The 20072-nt window shown below is 43.7% G+C and overlaps 1 protein-coding gene across 2 annotated transcripts in view; it reads right to left on the reverse strand.

Moving 5' to 3' along the window:
- Positions 1 to 20072, reverse strand: part of TMTC4 (transmembrane O-mannosyltransferase targeting cadherins 4) — a 57958-nt gene that overhangs the window by 27675 nt on the left and 10211 nt on the right. For both annotated transcript variants that reach the window (XM_024123137.3, XM_024123138.2), the window contains exons 4-5: positions 18761 to 18977; positions 13659 to 13746 (exon numbers count right to left, since the gene is read on the reverse strand). In XM_024123137.3, coding sequence (XP_023978905.1) covers positions 13659 to 13746; positions 18761 to 18977 — 305 coding nt within the window. The remainder of the gene's footprint in view (positions 1 to 13658; positions 13747 to 18760; positions 18978 to 20072) is intronic.

Consider the following 20072-nt stretch of genomic DNA (forward strand, 5'->3'; position numbering starts at 1 on the left):
GAGGAGGTGCCCATCAATCTTAGGTGGTCACCTCTGCTTAAAACCGGAACTCCTGGTCTAAATTCCAGCTCTGCCATTTACCAAGTCACCTTGAGCAAGTTACTTTTACTAACCGTCTCAGTGACTTCATCAATAAAATGGGGGCAACATTACCTATATATCCCCTACTTGAGAGAGAAAAAATATATAGAAATACCTGGCCACTTGTGTTAAAAGTTACATAACTATGCTTGTAAGTGCAAAACATATCTCTGGAGAACACACATGAAACTAACTACAGTAGTTTCTGAACAGTTTTAAGAAGAAAAATTCAGGTAGGAGAAGGAGGAAGTCTTACTTTTCACCGGGTAATGTTTCATACTGTCTAAATTTTCTTAACTATGTGCATGTATTAAAAACCATACTAAAAACTACACATTAAAAAAAAATCACTTGGTATAGTGCCGGGACCCCAGAAAGCATTCAGTGTTTGTTGCACATGAATCAGCAAACCCACCCCAGGTTTGAGGGAGAGGGTCTTCCAATGGGGCTTTGATGCAAGGGGGTGGCTGCTCTGTCACCTTGTCACCAAAAATGTGCCAAGTTTGTTATTCAGTGAAAAGATGCACCTTGGTTCTCATTAAACTGCTTGAGCAAGAAACCAACAATTAAGGGGTGTGTGTGTGTGTGTGTGTGTGAGAGAGAGAGATGCAGATCCTGAGTGAAGTGAATACGTAAGAATCAGAATCATCAGCAAAACCCCAGGATTAAAGTCCTGGGCTCCCTGTCCTGAAACAGCTGTGGGGTCTGGGTTGGGAAGTGCTGCGAGCCTTGAACTTTCTACGTGTGGGTGGAGACTCCTCTCAACATATCGAGGGTCTGCATCCAGCCGAGCCCCATGGACTGTCAACAAACTGTGAACAGGACTGAACCCCATGCTGCCAAGGGCCCAGTAGGCTGGCGGGGAGAGTGTCCCAGTCACAAACAGGCTATGATGGCTGGAGAGATTCGGAAGTCAAGCAAAAGGACACAAAGGCCAACATTTTCTGATCCTTTCAGCTTTTCTTGGGACTCTCCATATGTCAAATTTCCAAATTTAACGTACAAACAGGCAGAATTAATAGAATACAGAAAAGTTTTATTTGGCTGTAGAGCTGAGGCACCAGAAGGCTTTTCACCAGGCCAAATGATCAACAAACAAGAAAGCCTCACCGATTTGGAATCCACTGTCCCATAAAACACAACGACCACTCTTGCTGTAAGCCTTTCCAACCCTTCCTGCTGCTGACATGATAAAGGGGTCCCAATGCTGAGAATGGCACGTAAGGCCTTGCTGCTGGGCGACACAGCCTCTCTCCGGGTTCCCTGGGTCTACAGTCCAGGCACCCGGGTCAACCTGCTCACTGGGCTTTGCACATTCCACTCTCTTAGGCTAGAACGTTCCGGGCAGAATCCTGCCGTCTTATTCAGCTGCCAAAGGTCACGAAGGCTGTGTGACCCACTCCCACTCTCTTGGGCAGCCTCCCTTCCCAATTCACTGGGCTTTATTCACAGTTAGAACAACAGCAAGGGGTCCTACTGTGTGCACGCCTGACTGCCCCGAGAGCAGGGTCTGTCTCACACACCCCGGTGCCCCTAACTGACCCCCTAGGTTAAGTTAGGCCCAGCGTAGCACCTCAACTGCCCTCAGCACAATCACTCACTACGGTCTTCTCACACTTTATTGCAAATGCTTGATTTTTCTGTATTTTCCCCAGATGGGGTTTCTCACCCTTGGCACTGCTGACATTTGGGTGGGTCAATTCTCTGCATCGTAGGATGTTTAGAGCCTCCCTTGTTTCTACCCATGAGATGCCAGTAGCACTTCCGGCCCTCAGTGGTGACGAGCAAAAATGTCAGACTTTTGCCAGATGTCCTGGGGGGTGGGAGGGGATCACGCCCAGTTGAGACCATTGCACTAAACCAGCGCCACTCACAGCGTGTGGTCCATGGACCTGCCCTGAGATCTTGTAAGAAAGGCAGACTCTCAGGCCCCACCCAGAACCTCGGACTCAGAAACTCGAGGGTGGACCCCAGCTGTAAGCCTCTGAACCAGCCCCCCAGGTGATTTGGATGCTAAAGGTCAAGGAGCATCACCCCAGATGGGAAGCTTGCTCACCGCTGCATCCCGGGCACCAGGCCTGGCTCTTTGGAGCAACTCCTCCAAGCTCCAGAATCCGCAGCACCTGATTATCTACCGGAAGGGGCGGGGAACTGACGAATCACAGAACCGCAGTGGAGGAAGAGCTGGAGCGCTCTTGGAGGTTGTGCCTGTAACCTCCCTTGCAGTGATGGGAAGGCCGGAATCGCTTCCAAGATGTTTCCAGCAGGGGGCCACGGGGCCTTGACTTCAGGAACGTCAGTGATGGGTGTCACTTTCCATGACAGCCCATTTCGGTTTTAACGTGGGGTCGTGTAACACACTTTCTTAGAGCGAGCCCACGCCAGCCTCCCCCCACCTCCTGCTGCCCTAGAGCAGTGCCTCTCCAATAGCCCAGGTGGCACAGTGCCTGGGAGCCAAGTTCTCTTTATCGCAAACCACTGTATATCGGAATATTTAGTTCCAACAAGCAAACTATGGATAATTTCACTTGTAGAAATTAATTACGTTTTATACGTAATACCAAGAAATACAGTTACGAGCCACAACAACAGAGCCCTGTTACATTAGACATGACTGCGCTGGGGTGTTTACATAGTTATTGGAATTTATTATTATTTTTTGGCCCCGCCGTTTGGCATGTGGGATCTTAGCTCCCCGACCAGGAATCGAACCTGCACTCCCTGCATTGGAAGCGTGGAGTCCTAACCCCTGGACCGCCAGGGAAGTCCCAGGAATTTATTATTTTCTTTGGACATTTGGTAGCAATCATTAGCAGACAAATGTTCACAGACACCAAGGCTTAAATAAATAAATAAATAAATAAATAAATAAATAAATAAGGCCAAAATAACCCTAAAGCTAACGTATTAGTTAATTCCTTTTAGGATGATTTCAAGAAAGGCCTCACATGTTTCAGCAGGTGAGCACAGGGTCCAGCTGGCGAAGCAGAGGTGACACTCACAACGCACCACGCCACAGCATGGGTACGCCCACGCCTTCTGACATACGACAGTGATGGATGGAGGGTGACACCGTAAGGCTTGTCCTCTCCATCCCGGCGTACGTGTGTTCACTTAGCCCTTCCTCTGGTAACACGTCGTCCTGAGTCTGCGTCAGACCACTTCCAGGATTTTCTCGTATCAGCAGTTTATATGCAAATAGAACCCTTAAACGAACCCATTAATTACCATGGAGTCTCCTCCACACGGTAAAAGACACCCCAACTCTAGCTCCTATGCCCCTACCGGCTCCACACCTCCCTGCATGGGAGATGGCGTTGTAGGCTGACCTCAGCCATTTGTTTGCATGTCCACCAAGCGTTAGGTTCAGTAGTTCACTAGAAACCAAATGGAGGGACTTCCCTGGGGGTCCAGTGGTTGGGACTGCACTTCCACTGCAGGGGGCATGGGTTCGATCCCTGGTCGGAGAACTAAGATCCTGCAAGCTGCGCAGTGCGGCCAAAGAAAAAAAACCAAATGGACTTCTCCCTTCCTCGCCCCTTTACCTGGATTTGATTTTTTAAGCTTCTACTCCCACAATCTGTGTTCATACCTCTTAAGGAAACATAATATGATTTCCCAATGTAATGTTCCCTGTTCTTAACATTAAAAGCAAGTCCTGGGCTTCCCTGGTGGCGCAGTGGTTGAGAGTCCGCCTGCAGATGCAGGGGACACGTGTTTGTGCCCCGGTCCGGGAAGATCCCACATGCCGCGGAGCGGCTGGGCCCGTGAGCCATGGCCGCTGAGCCTGCACGTCCGGAGCCTGTGCTCTGCAACGGGAGAGGCCACAGCAGTGAGAACCCCGCGTACCGCAAAAAAAAAAAAAAAAAAAAAAAAAAAAAAAAAAAAAAAAAATTACATAAGTAATATTAAAAAGGCATAAGAGAAACTGATTATTTTAGTTTTAAATTTAGAATTAACTGTTAAAAACAGTAAAAATAAATATCCTGAGAGGCAGATATCGCCTCCAGTGCAGTTGCATTTATGAATTATTTTTATTCAAAAAAGTCTTCCCCAAATAGGGAATTCTAACTGGTGCATAGCTCTGTGTAAGCATCTCAGGCTCAGACAGAGTTCTCCATCTCATCTCCATCCAGTCTGCTAAATTTTAAGCACCAATGACCCAGGAGAGGAAATTTTTTTAAAAACCCTAGAAAGCTATTCTTACACCATGCAACATCTCTCATCACTTAAGAACACAACTAGGATAATTGTGCAGCATTCGAAAACATCAACACTTTATAATCCAGAACTTAATAAAGACTGGTTTAGAAAGTGTTTTCTTCGTTTCAGTATATGTCTCTCTTACCTGAGATAATCCAATCACTTAGGTAAAGGGAGGCAAAGGCTAATAGGCAGTGGGGATGGGGGTGGGGGGATAAAACACCCACATGCACTGACAGAAAGACACTTGTCAGTGCCAACACCCACAAGTGCCAACAGATGTGATCAATTTAATGAAGCGCTGCGCCTCGGATTTGGCACTGCTTTCGAGTGGGAGGCTCTTCTTTGAGAAAAAAGCATCACATTGTAGGAGCTACCCTCTTCACCACTCGATGCCTGGCATCTCTGCTGCCTTAAAACTGGCACGGCGTGGTGTGTGTGTGTGGGAATCACTCCACTCTGACAGGTGGCCCCAACTCCCCCTCTGCCAGAGTGACACAACGAGCATCAGATTCTCGTTCCAAAAGTGGGAGCCAACCAAGCAGTGCTTCCACCCGCAGAATGAGAGAAGTCAGACACTGCCGTCCTAAACTACAAGACCGTTTTGGGAGAATCGAGCAATGTACAAACCACGAAACATGAAAGACAGAAAGGAGAACACACATGAATACTGAGGTCACAATTCAGATGGCAACGACCCCAAATCTAAAAACAAGTGTCCTAGACTATGTGAGTTACACGACTGCCCGAATTTCTTTTTTTTTTTTTTTTTTTTTCTTTTGTGGTACATGGGCCTCTCACTGTTGTGACCTCTCCCGTTGCGGAGCACAGGCTCCGGACGCACAGGCTCAGCGGCCATGGCTCACGGGCCCAGCCGCTCCGCGGCATGTGGGATCCTCCCGGACCGGGGCGCGAACCCGGTTCCCCTGCATCGGCAGGCGGACGCGCAACCACTGCGCCACCAGGGAAGCCCCCGAATTTCTTTTAAGCTGTATAATTCTAAGTCAAAGAAAAACATGTCTTAAATCACCGTGGAAAACAGGAGGAAATGAGACCCCAAGAATCAAGAGTTATTCTGTTTTAGCTGCCTGAACTATGGTAAGGAGAGCAACACACAAATAAAGTTTAAGAACTTAGAACAGAGATTTGAGATCTTGTGTTTCATAATAGTTTAGAATTTAAAATGGTTATTCTAGGTTTGTAGCAAATTCCTTCCCCTCTTGAAAAGATTCTCTTCTTCCCACTATAAATGAGACTAATGAAATTTCTCTTCTTCGTCTGAAGCCCCAGGAAACAATATTTTAAGGTATTAGTTTATAAAAGAAATTGTTTCTGGCTAGTCTATGAAGTTTATCGTGCAAAGAGATTACCTGTTTCCAATCCAAAATATGTACTAGGCTTTAACAGAGAGAGAAATGTTGATAGGATGTCTTATCATTAGAATAATACTTTTTGTTTCGGGCATTCAGAAAAAATAACCAGTGCACCATCAACTTCATCTGACTTAGTGTTTTTCTTTCTTTATTTTTTTAAAGAATAATTATCCTTTCTTTATAAGCATATTTTCTTATTTAAAAAAAGATTCTGTTCTAAAAGATCTTGCTTGGAGATATTCTAAGTAAGCACCAAAAAAAAGAAAAAAAAAAAAGAGGCCGACAGAAATGTTACATGAGTTTTTTTTTTCACTCTCTAAAAATGCTAGGATTCCAGAGGTTAGCACAGAATTGCTTGTTAATAAACTCAGGCAGTTAAAAATTGTCCAGAACTTTATAATAAAGACACTGCATCTATAAAGAAAGCTAATGAGATTATCAAAAATAAATGTATCCTCTGAAAGAGTTTTCTAACTAGTTAAATCACTAATTTCAGAGCACTCAATTTTTGTTCCCTTATAAAAAATGTTAAGTCTGTTCTTCGGTAAAAACCCTTTCTTAAACTTCAATTTTATGAGTAATGAATGCTAGACCTTTCTTTGAATTTATGTTCAGATCCAAAAAGAACAAAGACCAGGTCACTTTAAACGTAAGTTTAAACAATAAACAGCGTTTATTATTATTTGTATCCAATAAGTACGGGACTGAACTTCTACCACAAAAAAGTTTTGATTCTCAGCTGCACACTTACAAACATGTGGGCGACCCGAGTAGCTGGGGCGAGGACTCACTGCTACCAAGACACGTGTCTGCCCTTGGCTTTTTGTACAATCCACACTGATGAGACAGCAGAAAATAAAGATGTGTGACTATTTCTTAGAGTATCTCAAAGTCCAAATGAAAATATATACACCTGAATGTTCATTAGTATCAAGGGTCCTGCTTTACTGCACTGAAGGAAATTTAATACAGTAGATAAGAGAAATTAGCATTTTAATACGGAACTACCATATGATACAGCAATTCCACTTCTGGGTATTTACCCTAAGGAAACGAAATCACTACTTTGAAAAGATATCTGGACCCCCATGTTCGTTGCAGCAATATTTACAACAGGCAAGACACAAAAACAATGTGTCTATAGACAGATGAATAAAGAAAATATGTACACACACACACACACACACACACACACACTGGAATATTACTCAGCCATAAAAAGAAGGAAACCTTGCCATTTGTGACAACATGGGTAGACCCTGAGGGCATTATGCTAAGTGAGATAAGTTAAACAGAGAAAGACAAACACTGTATGATCTAACATATATGTGGAATCTTAAAAAAAAAAAAAACCCACAAAACTGAACTCATAGATACAGAAAGCAGATGGAGGAGCAGCGTGAAATGAGTGAAAATGGTCAAAAGGTACCAACTTCCAGTTACACGATAAATAATGAGTCCTGGGGATGTAATGTACAGCATGTGACTATATAGTTAACAATACTGTATTGTACATATGAAAGAGGCTAAGAGAGCAGATCTTAAAATTTCTCATCAGGAGACAAAAAATTCTGTAACTATGTGTGGTGATGGATGTTAGCTAGACTTATTGTGGTGATCATTTCACAATATGTACATGTATCAAATCATTATGTTTTACACCTAAAACTAATACAATATTATATGTCAATTATATCTTCATAAAAAAGAAAAAATAATAAAATGTACATTCCACGGCAAACAAACAAAAAAAGAAATCGGCAGTCCCAAGGTTACAGTCATCCATTCTGCATAAATGCACTAAGAAAAGAAGGGGATACTTATTGAGTGCTTGCTCTGAGGTGGTCAAAGGGAGGAAAAGAGAACAGGCAAGAAAGGAGAACCAGAGCACTCTTCTCCTTGGGCAATCTGAATGATGGACACTTCCTTTCAATCAAAATACACTGAGCTCTAAGCCCTTCTAGGGCAAAAACTATGTCTCTGACACAGGGCCTGGTACAGGATGCCCTTAATATTTGATTAATCATTGGTAAACGAATGACTGACCCAAACTGATAAGCCTCTATGTGATTCTAGAACAGAATCAGAAACAGTGTCTTATCATGAATGGGTAGGGATATTACTGCTTCTTCTCTGTGAAGGTATTATCAGTTTTGAAGCCCCTGCTCAGCTTAAAAAAGGACTCTCAGCCCCCATATTTATGAAGTTGAACATGAACATGATGTTTACAAATTATTCCAGAGAGCTGTTCTCTATAAAACAAGTAGTCTCTGTTCTAAGCCTGTTGAAAGAGGACGGAAAATCTAAAACACAGAAGAGTTGCTGAAAACACAGTGACTATCCAGAGACCAGGAAAGGTGCTGGCGGACTTTAGCAGTGGTTCCAGGGTATTGAGACAAAGGGGGATTTCGGAGTTGGGGAGCGGAGGGAGGAAGCTGGCAGAGTGGAGGGGCTGTTCGGTGCTGCCCGGCCGAGCGGAGCAAGGGGGACAGGGCTGGGCATCAGGTCCCAGTGTCCTGCCCTGCTCTGCTGTCCTGAGGTTACAGCAGGTGGGGCTCAGGGCACAGGACCTTGTCGGGAGGGGTCAGAGAAGTGCTTGAGGTGTGGGACACAGGGCTTCCCCCAAGCTGGCTAGTAACTGAATGTAAGTCTCTCTCTCTCAAGAATCAGGCATATGACCCAGCAACCCCACTCCTGGGCATATATCCAGAGAAAACCATACTTCGAAAAGATACATGCACCCCACTGCAGCACTATTTACAATAGGCAGGACATGGAAGCAACTTAAATGTCCATTAATAGAGGAATGGATAAAGAAGATGTGGTACATATATACAATGGAATATTACTCAGCCATGAAAAAGAAGGAACTAATGCCATTTGCAGCAACATGGATGGACCTGGAGATTGTCATACTGAGTGAAGTAAGTCAGACAGAGAAAGACAAATACCATATGATATCACTTATATGTGAAGTCTAAAAAAAGGGTGCAGATGAACTTATCTACAATAGAGTTACGGATGTAGAAAATAAACTTATGATTACCAGGGGGTAAGTAGGGAGGGATAAATTGGAAGAACTGGGATCAACATATACACACTAGTATATATAAAACAGATAACTAATAAGGAGCTGCTGTATAGCACAGGAAACTCTACTCAGTACTCTGTAATGGCCTATGTGGGAAAAGAATCAAAAAAAGAGTGGATAGATGTATATGCATAACTGACTCACTTTGCTGTATGCCTGAAACTAATACAACACTAAATCGACTAGACCTTAACTTAAAAAAAAAAAAAAAAAAAAAAGAATCAGGTCACTCTGTGCCTCAAGACCAGCAGCAAACTTGGGAGACAGAATTCAACCGTTCCCTTGATAGTCTGTGATGTGCAAACAGTGAGTGGGCACTGGAAATAACTGTGAAAACCAACTCAAACACTAGAGACTGCAGTTGAGGGATGGCTGTTCTCCTCCATCAACTTTAAACTCCCAAGAAAGAACGATTATGATCTGCAACTCAAAGCCTGTGTGGGCAGGCGGACACAGTCAGAGGACAGAGAAGACACAAAAGTCCACGGCCAATAATAACTTTCCGGGGCAAGACACTGAGGCCTGGCTGTGTGCAGACAGGTAACCGCCTGTAGCTTTGCATTTTCCAAAGACAAAACAAGCTGCGGGTGACGGCAAAGGGCGGTACCAGTCTGTAGGTGGGTCCCTTGGTCCCACTTTAATTGACTCTTTCCTTTTCCTAAAGGGGGTTCAAGTGCATGGGAAGGTGGGACAGCCTGTAAACAAGAGACTTCTTCAAAGGCTTCCTAATCGATCTATTCATCTTCTTACTGTTCCAAGTAACTCAACCAAATGAAAATCTGTTCATATTCTTAAAGGTTTTCCACAGAAGCCATGCCTACCACGGCCACAGGTGTGCAAACATTAAGTATTTCCAGGTGAGCTTTCTCAAAAACATTTACGTACTTAACATTAAAGGCCTATAACAATCTCTTTACAAAATCTCTTTCCAATTTAAAAGTAAACATGCTATAAATATTAAAAGAATGCTACCAGACCAAAAAAGAAAGGTTATATCACTACTAAGAGTTAATATACTAGAGTTCCATTAGTACTAAAATATACTTCACCAATTTCTCATGAATCAAAGTATTAACTGAAAAAACATCATATATTAAGCACTTTTTTCTTTGGTATCAGTTTCCAAAGGCCTTATTTAAAAAATCTATATTTTGTGTGGATGGCTCTTGGAAATAACTTTATAATTTACAAACGAATGAAAAAGAGACACATAGTTCAGAATATGTTCATTTGTGAATTGGAACACAGAAAAGGTTAGCAAAAGGATCCAGGGAAAGAATATAACATGTCTGTAGTTTTTCACCATCCTGTGAGGACACTCCATTAAAGGAGGCTAATAAATGCATCAGTTCACTTGCTAGAAGAATTTTTAGTCTTCTGATAATTTTTCCATCATTTCAATAAGAGCAACCTTTAGAAGTAGTGAGAAATTTTATTACATCTCCTAAATGATGTGTTCGAATGTTGAATCTATCAACGTTTAGTACGTTCTTCAAAAAGCTCTTTTGATTTTTTTGAAATCCATTCAGAATAAGGGAGTAGTTACTTTAAGGGAAGATATGTTAAAAGTGATAAAATGATACTGCACCAAACTTTTGAGATGTCTGTGAGAAAAGCCAACAGACTTAATTTTTAATTTTCTTCAAGAAAAATACAATATGTATATGTATAACTGATTCACTTTGCCGTAAAGCAGAAACTAACACACCATTGTAAAGCAATTATACTCTAATAAAGATGTTAAAAAATAATAATAAATTGAAAAAAGAAAAATACAACTACTGATAAGTTGTTATCCTACTTAACTGCAAATTCAGATTTAAGTGCCATCTTAAGAACACAATATAACAATACAAATACATAAAATAAAATGCAAACCCCCCCCCATAACAATACAAACAATACCACTCTTTGTAATGAACACGATGGTGAGAAGTAAATGAACCCGCTCCCACTCCCATTACCTATGGAAATGGCTGGGGCTGGTGCAATTCCCCATCTCCCACCCCCAGATCCCTGGGGGCTGTGTGTCTCTTGGGAGTTTTACAATCATCACAGGTGGGGAGATCCCAACCCCAGAAGAGCTGGACATGCTTATTGCTAAGTTAACTTTCAGTCTCGGGAAGAAAAGTTACCCCCACTATTTTCTGTTCTTGAAGCTGTTCTATTTAGCTGTCCCCAAACTCTCTGCCATATCAGAAAAACGATGAGTCACAGGAAAAAGTGGTGGTATGATAAAATAATAATAATAAAAGAGGATGGGGAGTGGGTAGGTATGACCAAGTCCTGAGTGGGCATGGAGGTGTGGGCCCGTCGGAGTCACCCTTGCACTGTGTCTTAGCTGAGTCGCGGGTTTGAGGGAACAGGTACTTTGAGATATACAACCTGAGCCCTGTGTTCAGCTGTACAGGACAGGATGGAGGAGGGGCCCTTCCCAATCTACCCTTGGAAACTATGGATAGTTTCATACAGATGTTCTAGGTATATAACTATGAATATCTAGAACATCAAAACAGTATAGCCTGTCCTAGAAGAGTTTGCAGTCCTGCCTAAGTCTTTTTGTAGAAAAAACATAAAGGGTTAAACGTTATCTATTGCTCTTTTTAAAAAACACCTTTTGTAAAGAACAAAACACATATATAAGTAGAGATGCTGATATAGGAACTCATGTCTCCATCACTTGGCTTCAACATTGACTCCTGACCAGTCTGGCTTCAACTAAATGCCAACATGCTTCCGGCTTCCTCTCAGATTATTTTGAGACAAATCCCAGACTTTATACCATTTCGTCCATAAAATATTTCAGCATGTATCTCTACAAGAAAGGGATTGTTTTTAACACATACCTTCGATGCACTATTACACCTAACATTTTAACAATTCGTTAACAGAATTGAATGGACCTTCTGTTTTTTTTTGTTTTTTTTGTTTGCGGTACGCGGGCCTCTCACTGCCGTGGCCTCTCCCGCTGCGGAGCACAGGCTCCGGACACGCAGGCTCAGCGGCCATGGCTCACGGGCCCAGCCACTCTGCGGCACGTGGGATCTTCCCGGACCGGGCCACGAACCCGCTTCCCCTGCATCGGCAGGCGGACGGACTATCAACCACTGCACCACCAGGGAAGCCCCTATTTTTAAAGATTGTTTTGACAGGCTTGCCTCGCTGGTCCCTTGAGTACAGGGAAGCAGAAGAACACAATGTAATTGGCGCTGGCTTTGAAGTGAGTTAAGACTCAAAGGTGAACCCAGTTCTGCCATAAATAGCTGTGTGATACTGTGTAAGTTAAATAAACTCTGAGTCTTACATCTGAAAAACAGGGAAGGTAAGTCAACCTATCTTAAAGACTGTAACATAATTAAATGAGAAAAATACACACACACACACACAAAAAAAAAACACACACACACACACACACACACACACACGTGCCAGTAGATAGTCAATAAATGGCAACTATTATATTAACAGCAAACATCTACCTTCATAAGTAAAAAAACTTCCTGCTGGAAACTCCCTATTACTCTTTACTAAAAAACCTTTTGGAACCACTAGGATGGTGACAGTTACCTGTCATGTCCCAGGGGCTGGCAAACTTTGCAAAGGACAGGGCAGTAAGTACTTTAGGCTCTACAGGCCAGGAGGCCTCTGCTGAAACTCCTAACTCTGCAGAAACAAATGGATGTGCCTATGTTCCAATAAAACGACATATGTAGACACTGAAATGTGAATTTCATGTCACTTTTAATTCGTCACCAAACACTATTCTTGTGGGATTTTTATCCCCAATCATTTAAAACCGGAAAAAATCATTGTCAGCTTGGGGGCTGGATTTGGCTCACGGGCCCCTGTTTACCAACCCTGAGTGACTCCACTTCACCAGCCCCAGCAGACACAAAATCCTGAAGGAGTGGTCTGCCCCTCCTTATGAGTAAGACATCAGTTTACCGGAGGAATCCAAGTACAAGCATCAGTACATGAACAATAACATTAAGGCCTGGCAGGGGACTGAACCTAAGCTTGGAGAAATAGTGTGGAAGAGACTCAAGGAAACCCAGGTACATCAGTGTCAGCTGAAAGGGTCCTGCTTGAGCATTCCATAGGGATCATCCCTTTTCTTCCCCTCTTCCCCTCAAATATAAATCGACTGTGATATATAAAGAGAGTTCTACAGTCAGGAACTGACTTCATAACAAGTTGAATGCATAACACCGTTGCTGGGGCCAGCATGTACAAATGCTATGTAAGCTGAATGTACTGTATCCAATTTCCACTACAGAGCAATCTGGAAGGTATGATCTGACTTGGAGGGAATCAGAACCCAGATGAGTAGAGCTATACAGGGATTCTTCTAGAACTCTATCAGTGCACGGCTGCACTGCTACTAATAACCAGGCAATTCCCCCGCTCCCCTCCACACACACACAACTGGTCATTTCAACTCTGTTGTTTCCAACGGCGACTTTCTCTGTAAGTATCAATGACGCAACAATGAAAAAATAAGAAGCTCACAGTCCAGGGGCATATTCATAGCTACACGTTACCATTTTTCAAGGTTTTTCGCCAACAGGTTTAAAAAAAAAATCATAAGTTTTTTTCCCTCCCCCTTCAATTTTGCTGGAAATAAAAACCACAAAAATCGATCACAACTGCTTCAGCACCAAGAGCAGAAGCTCTGGGCTTCAGTACCCAACAAGGTGCTCCCTGAATACTGTGAACTTCGAAGCACAAGCCTTTGTATTATTAAAAAAGCAATGGAGTTACAGACATCACTAAAAAGAGTCGACATCTTTGACCCACATTCCTTCAAAGCGATGAACTTATATAAACTGATTTTCCCATCGGTTAGAACACTGCTCAGCAGGACAGAAACACGAAGATGCAAAATTAAGAAGGCAAAATGTCATGCTTACTTTCTCTAAGTGCTTTACAGTAGCCAAGGAAAGATAACAGAAAAAACAGGGCAGCCAGGAGGTCTGCACAGCCGACAACAGCAGCAACCTTAAAAGAAGGGGCAGAAGAAAAGACGTATGTAAAAAACATTTAAACAGAACTTTGGAAATACAAAAAAAATTCCTTAGAAATAGAAAACGAAAACCTTATCAGACTCGGCCATCTATTAAAACAATCCCTGCAACTGTGACGTTTCCCTGTGGTCTGATCTGACAACTGATTTTCTTTTCATTTTTGGTCTAGGACTTGGGTCAGCCACTTCCAAGGAAGGCTGGCTTGGCTCGAACCCAGGGAAGGTTCTTTTGTGGGCCACACGCAGCCAGCGATGCCCACAGGCAGTGAAAGCCTGTCACTCAGCACGCTGCGCCCACAGCTCCAGGGGCCTCTGCTCTGATCAGGTCCCCACGGCGGATTTTCAACTGGAACATGGTATCAGCTCAAAGGGCACGATATTTAAAAAAGAAACCTTGATTGGAAACATGAAGGAAAGGTGGGAAGTCCATGTTACAAGTCATCAGGCGAAGAGAATAAGACACAGGGATAACGTTCAAAGCTGCCTCTGCCATCTTTTCCTCCCTGCAGACCAAAACCAATGAAGTGGGTTAACCTGGAAAGCAGAACGCTTCAAAAGTGGTTGACGAGAAAGATGAAAAAAAGAATGCAATTTCTACCATTTCTTCCCCACCCCCACCATTTTCTACATCTGACGACTGCCCTTCCCTTCTCCACCTTAGTGACAATGAAGCAATATAAAAATCTGTGCTTCATTTCTTTGAAGCTGATTATTCCAATAATTGCTTTCCAGATTTTCATGGCAACGAAAGACCCAGAATTCCACTCATGAGTATTGGTCTAGTTTACGTGGCATTCTTGACTAACTAGCACCTGGATGGGACATATGTCAAACCTTTCACTGTGATTCTCTAGGTATCGCTTTAATGGCTGGGAAGTTCATCTTTTCTTAAAGTGAGATATATGGTAAGTCAGACACAGAGTAAAGACTGTCCTACAAATGGAGATGAGAGAGTATACAATGAATACAAAAATTACTATATTTACATACGATTCCCAGGTGCGTCTACAAGCAATAGCTAAAAGGAATGCCTTTTAGGAGCAGTTTCCTGCTACGCTGGTTAGATATGACGTTCTGAGGCAACCATCCATTCCGATGGTGAACTACTGCCGGAGGGGCACGTGGCAGCCCAGGGTGTCACGCACTCGCTAAGAAGACTGAAAGCTGAGTCCAACCTCTGACTGCCACGCACATGCAACAACTTCCCGGGAAGGAAGCTAAGGACAAACAAAGGTTCAACAGATCTGGGCCAAGTATGCCAGCATGCCAGAGGGTTAAATGGTACAATTACTTCATGAAGGCAGTGAATATGTAATAAGACTTCTGGAATCCTCTGGCCTGTAACTCACTCACTCAGAGACACAGTGAAATCGGGGATGCAGCGAGACCCAACACAGAGCCGGGCACACAGTGGGTGCTGGGTCACTGTCCGTTGCTGCGTGAATCCCAAAGATGCTTCTGTAAACCCTGGGAGGAGGCAGCATGCAACAACTTCCCGGGAAGGAAGCTAAGGACAAACAAAGGTTCAACAGATCTGGGCCAAGTATGCCAGCATGCCAGAGGGTTAAATGGTACAATTACTTCATGAAGGCAGTGAATATGTAATAAGACTTCTGGAATCCTCTGGCCTGTAACTCACTCACTCAGAGACACAGTGAAATCGGGGATGCAGCGAGACCCAACACAGAGCCGGGCACACAGTGGGTGCTGGGTCACTGTCCGTTGCTGCGTGAATCCCAAAGATGCTTCTGTAAACCCTGGGAGGAGGCAGGGTGTGTGTGTCTGTGTGTCTGTGTGTGTGTGTGTGTGTGTGTGTGTGTGGAGGGCGGGGCAGAAAGCAGCGGACAGAGGACACAGCAGCTCAGGGTGAAGCAGGTACGGGCTCTGCAGCTCCGGGGTGATTGATGGAGGGAGTGGCTGGTGCTCTGGGCCTCCCATCAGGACCAGAGATGGGTGGGAGCTGTGGCTCTCTACAGGGCCTGAGGATGGCAGGGAATCCCAAAGCCTTTCAGAGGATAAAGTGAGCAAAGGCAACCCAGAGAAGTGTATCCAAAAAGGTCCTTAGAGCAAGGGGGTCGAGGAAGCAGGAGCTAGGGGATATGGAGGGTCAGGGAACAAGGTTTCTTGAACTGAGTGAGGGGGAGGGAAGTGCTTTGGATAAACACCAGGAATAGGGGCCAAAAAGGCCAGCCTAAACCACTGGTTATCTGAGTGGCTGAGGTACATTAAAGACTCCCACTAACGTATATAATATTGTAAATCAACTAAACCTCAAAAAAAAAAAAAAAGACTCCCACTAAAATGAACTTTAAACATCATGAACTCATTTTAAAGCAAACAGTCTGCCTTTGGTTAACTGAAGATACTCCCAAGACTTAAGCAATGTACGTCACATCGTCTGACATGAAGAAAAACAAGTTTTAAAAAGTATGGCAAGTGTTTCAGGGTAAAGAGTATTTAGTCTTTCAATGAATTTTTGGCATAGTAATTAAAGAGAGATTTCATAAAAAAAAATTTTAAAGGCTACCCAAGGAGGCACCGAGTTTAACTGTTTGGGGAATGGGCATGGGTACGGAGAGATTTTATTTTTCTTTTCGGATATTTGCGTATGTCTTTTCAGGCAAAGTTATTTACAAAGGCTATTTTTTTTTCTTACAAATAACCTGAAGCACTCACATCAGAGTTTTCTAGAGAAGTCACTGCAACGCCCCAAATTCATACAGCAGGAGGTGGTGGCGTTTCCCCCACAGGGAACAATTTGCACTGGGGCCATGGAAGGAATGAGGGGAAGGGGAAAAGGGGAATGTTTCACCATCTAATTCCTTCAGTGTTAAACTCTGGGTTTACTGGATGGGCAGGGTTATTAAGGAGACCCAAGCTTCCCTCTTTGATACCCGAATTCAAGCAATTTGAAATTTTCACCAATGCTTGGTGGAAAAAGAAAACCTACAATAACACTGGTGTCCTCAGGGAACTCCCTGGGGCCTCCATCCTGGTCTCTAAACAGACAAGAGGCAAGGAAACCCCCTCTCTTAGCTCTTCTCCCTCCCTTGGTGATCCAACCCACAGCCCAGAGCCCAGGGTGCTTCCTCAGTACTGGCCCAGAAAGCTCTGAGGAACTCTCCTTCCAGGGCTTCCTTGGGTGGGCCTGGTTTTTGCTCACTGTTAAAGTGGGTTAAATGTAGAGTGGGAAATAACAGCAGGGTATAGAGAGGATGAAACAGAATACCGACTATTTGCCAAAACGAGGAAAGGTGAACATACAAATGATCTGTTTTAGAAATGTTATTTTCCCATGACCCATAACTTTTTCTTGCAATTTGCGTTTGAATGGCTTTCATGGAAAGGAGGGAGAGGAGAGATGAAGACATTTTTCAAATATTCTCTTCTCTCCTATAGCTGGACCTCCCTTGGGTTAACATGTTCCCACATTGCATTTAGCTGGGGCGTGTGTGTGTGTGTGTGTGTGTGTGTGTGTGTGTGTGTGTGTGTGTGTGTGTGTGTGTGTGTGTGCACATCCAGTTTTACTTGTCGGCATTTCAAATTTTTTTATAAACTAACTTCTCATATTTAAAAGCAGAATTTTAGAAACATTTCTTTGGTTAACAATTCAAGTATTTCATTTTGCTTTTAAGATTACATAAAATTACACAAGGACCAAAACGGTAAATCAGTATTTTTGCCAGAAATTCCCTTATTTCTGATCAATGTGCACAACACTACTATTTAGACCATAAAGAGAACTTGCATGGAAACAAATTCTAATTTGATCACAAATCTATCTATCTGTCTATCTATCTATCTATCTATCTATCTATCGGTATTTATCTTACAACAGTTCCCAATCCCTTAAGTCCTCTGAATTTGCCGAAGTAAAAAAATTATGAGAATTTTAAAAAAGCTTTCAAGTAGTAAGATATAAGAAGGAGGTTGTGAGAACAATCCTGCAATCCTTTTAAATACCAAAGAACAGATAGTTTAATAATATTAACAAAATCAGATGCTAAAGGCAGGAATTCCGCCCAATATCTTGAAACTGACTTCAAGATGCTCAATGCAACTGGTCAAAATGCAGGTATTTAAATACATACGGAATGCAGAAACCTGCTGTGGAGAAGCAGGAAGGTCCAAGTGGTATTTTATACTAGGTACTTCACACTTACAGAACGAATGACTAAAATCAAACGTGCTGACTTACGTTTTCACAGGGTTCCACGGCAGTGGGGTAGGGTGGGTCCTGAAAACCTCTCAAGTGTTTGGTTAAAAGAGTTTTTGCACCGAACACATTCAGCAGCAGCTCAACGGATGAAAAGCAGGGGATGCCCGACTACACGGGCCGAGAAGCCAGGCGCACGTCCCAGCAGGATGCGGGGACCCGCTCTCCAGGTCAACTCAAAGCATGCTGGCCTCTCCTGGGCTCGGGCCCGGATGACCAGACCTTAGGTTCTATCCCTGCATCCACCAGCTACGTGACTGACCTGGGTAAGTCCTTAACTTGTCCTGCCCGGCTGCTTCCTCTTCTGTGAAGTGGAAATTGTTACGCTGCCCCAGCTGATCCCGCGGAGTTTTGGTGACAATCATATTAAGTATAAGAAAGTAGTTAGCAAGTTATAAAGCTCTCAGCTAACATCAGAAAATTGCATGAGACCCAACCTGGAAGAAAAGTAATCTCAGACTCTGGTTTTTAGACCCCAAAGCTGGGCAAGACTCAACATTCATACCTTCACAATGTGGTCACGTGAGGAAACAGAAAGTATCACCAGAGATCATACCACACGGTCATTATACAGTCTTCGCCTGTAGGGGACCCTGTGTTTGCCCTAAGAGGGACCTGTTAGCCCTACAGATCATCGTTCCAAATGTCTGAAAGCCTGGGCTTTCTACAGCCATACGAGTATCCGAGGGAAGCCTGTTTTAGGGAACGAGCCGATACTTGGACGGCCTGTCCTCCTTACACCAGTGCAGAGGCGGTGGGCGGACGATACTTACACACTCGGTGTGCAGCGGGTGCACAGCAAACAGCAGGGCAGCCAGCAGGGACGACCTGGGGGCCAGGTTTAGCCTCCGGCCCTTACTCGTGTACTGCAGGCCCCCAAACAGCACGGAGAAGACGTCCACCAAGAGGATGGAGATGCCGCCGTGCAGGAGGATGTTGACCACGTGGAAACTCACGGGGTGGAAGCCTCCTGACAAATAGTAGTTCATCCTGCAGTGAAAGAAGGGTGTTCACACCAGAGGTCCAGAAGCACGCGAAACAAACTGAGAACCAGCTGGAGGAAAACCCTGGTGCATGAAAATACTGAAGGGAGAAGAGAAAGTGTGCAAGTTTGATAAAAGTAGCGTCAAGATAAATAATGCCTGTCAAGCTAAGAAGGCTAAAGAAGAGGTAAGAACATAATTAACTGCAGAGCGGAAAATCTAAGACAAGGGCATCTCAGAGGAGTGGGACAGAAAATACTTGGAGAGGAAACGCGCAAGGAAAGCTAGACAGTTTTTTAGGTGCGATAAAGGCAAGACTGTCTCCCAGGAAGATATAACAGACCACACATTACTCAGGCTATCCCATAGGGACCTGGATTTAAGATAGTCATGTGACTTGCTGATTTCCCCACCCCCCAACAAATACTCCTTGACAGTTTGTCCACCAGCCTTCCAGACAATGGAGCTACTTCCTTATAGTCAGGGATTCTTACTTCTGTTGCTTTTCAATCACCAGTGGTTCCAATTCATCATTTCCATGCTTCTTTGAGAGATCTACACACAGGTATCTAACGCATCCAAGAAACAGCTATGCATGGGAACTTTTGTGAGATGAACAAATCTATTTAACGCAAATAGCTCCCTGATTAATGGGGGTTGGGGAGACCGTTTTAAGCTTCATTCTGTTTTTGCATATTGATGTGGTCACAGGAGGAGGATTTATACCTTAGTTTTTTATAATGAAAAAAAAAGTCACAATTTCATGAGATGCTACATGTTGCCTTGACATATTGTTTCCTCGGTATTAACTCACAAAGGGTCCCACCTCCAAGAACTGTGCAACTTCACAGTTCTTGGACCACTTCACCAAGTCATCCTTGCCCAGACCCAGGCTAATCTCCTCAGTGTGGTTCCACTGTCAGTGTCTGCACCACCCAAGCAGCATCACCCTAAAGCGATGCTTCCTCTCCGCGGCATGTGGGATCCTCCCAGACCGGGGCGCGAACCCGTGTCCCCTGCATCGGCAGGCGGACGCGCAACCACTGCGCCACCAGGGAAGCCCCTTAGTTTTTTATAATGAAAAAAAAAAGTCACAATTTCA

This window comes from Physeter macrocephalus, chromosome 13 (assembly GCF_002837175.3).
Source record: "Physeter macrocephalus isolate SW-GA chromosome 13, ASM283717v5, whole genome shotgun sequence".
NCBI classification, from domain to species: Eukaryota; Metazoa; Chordata; class Mammalia; order Artiodactyla; family Physeteridae; genus Physeter; species Physeter macrocephalus.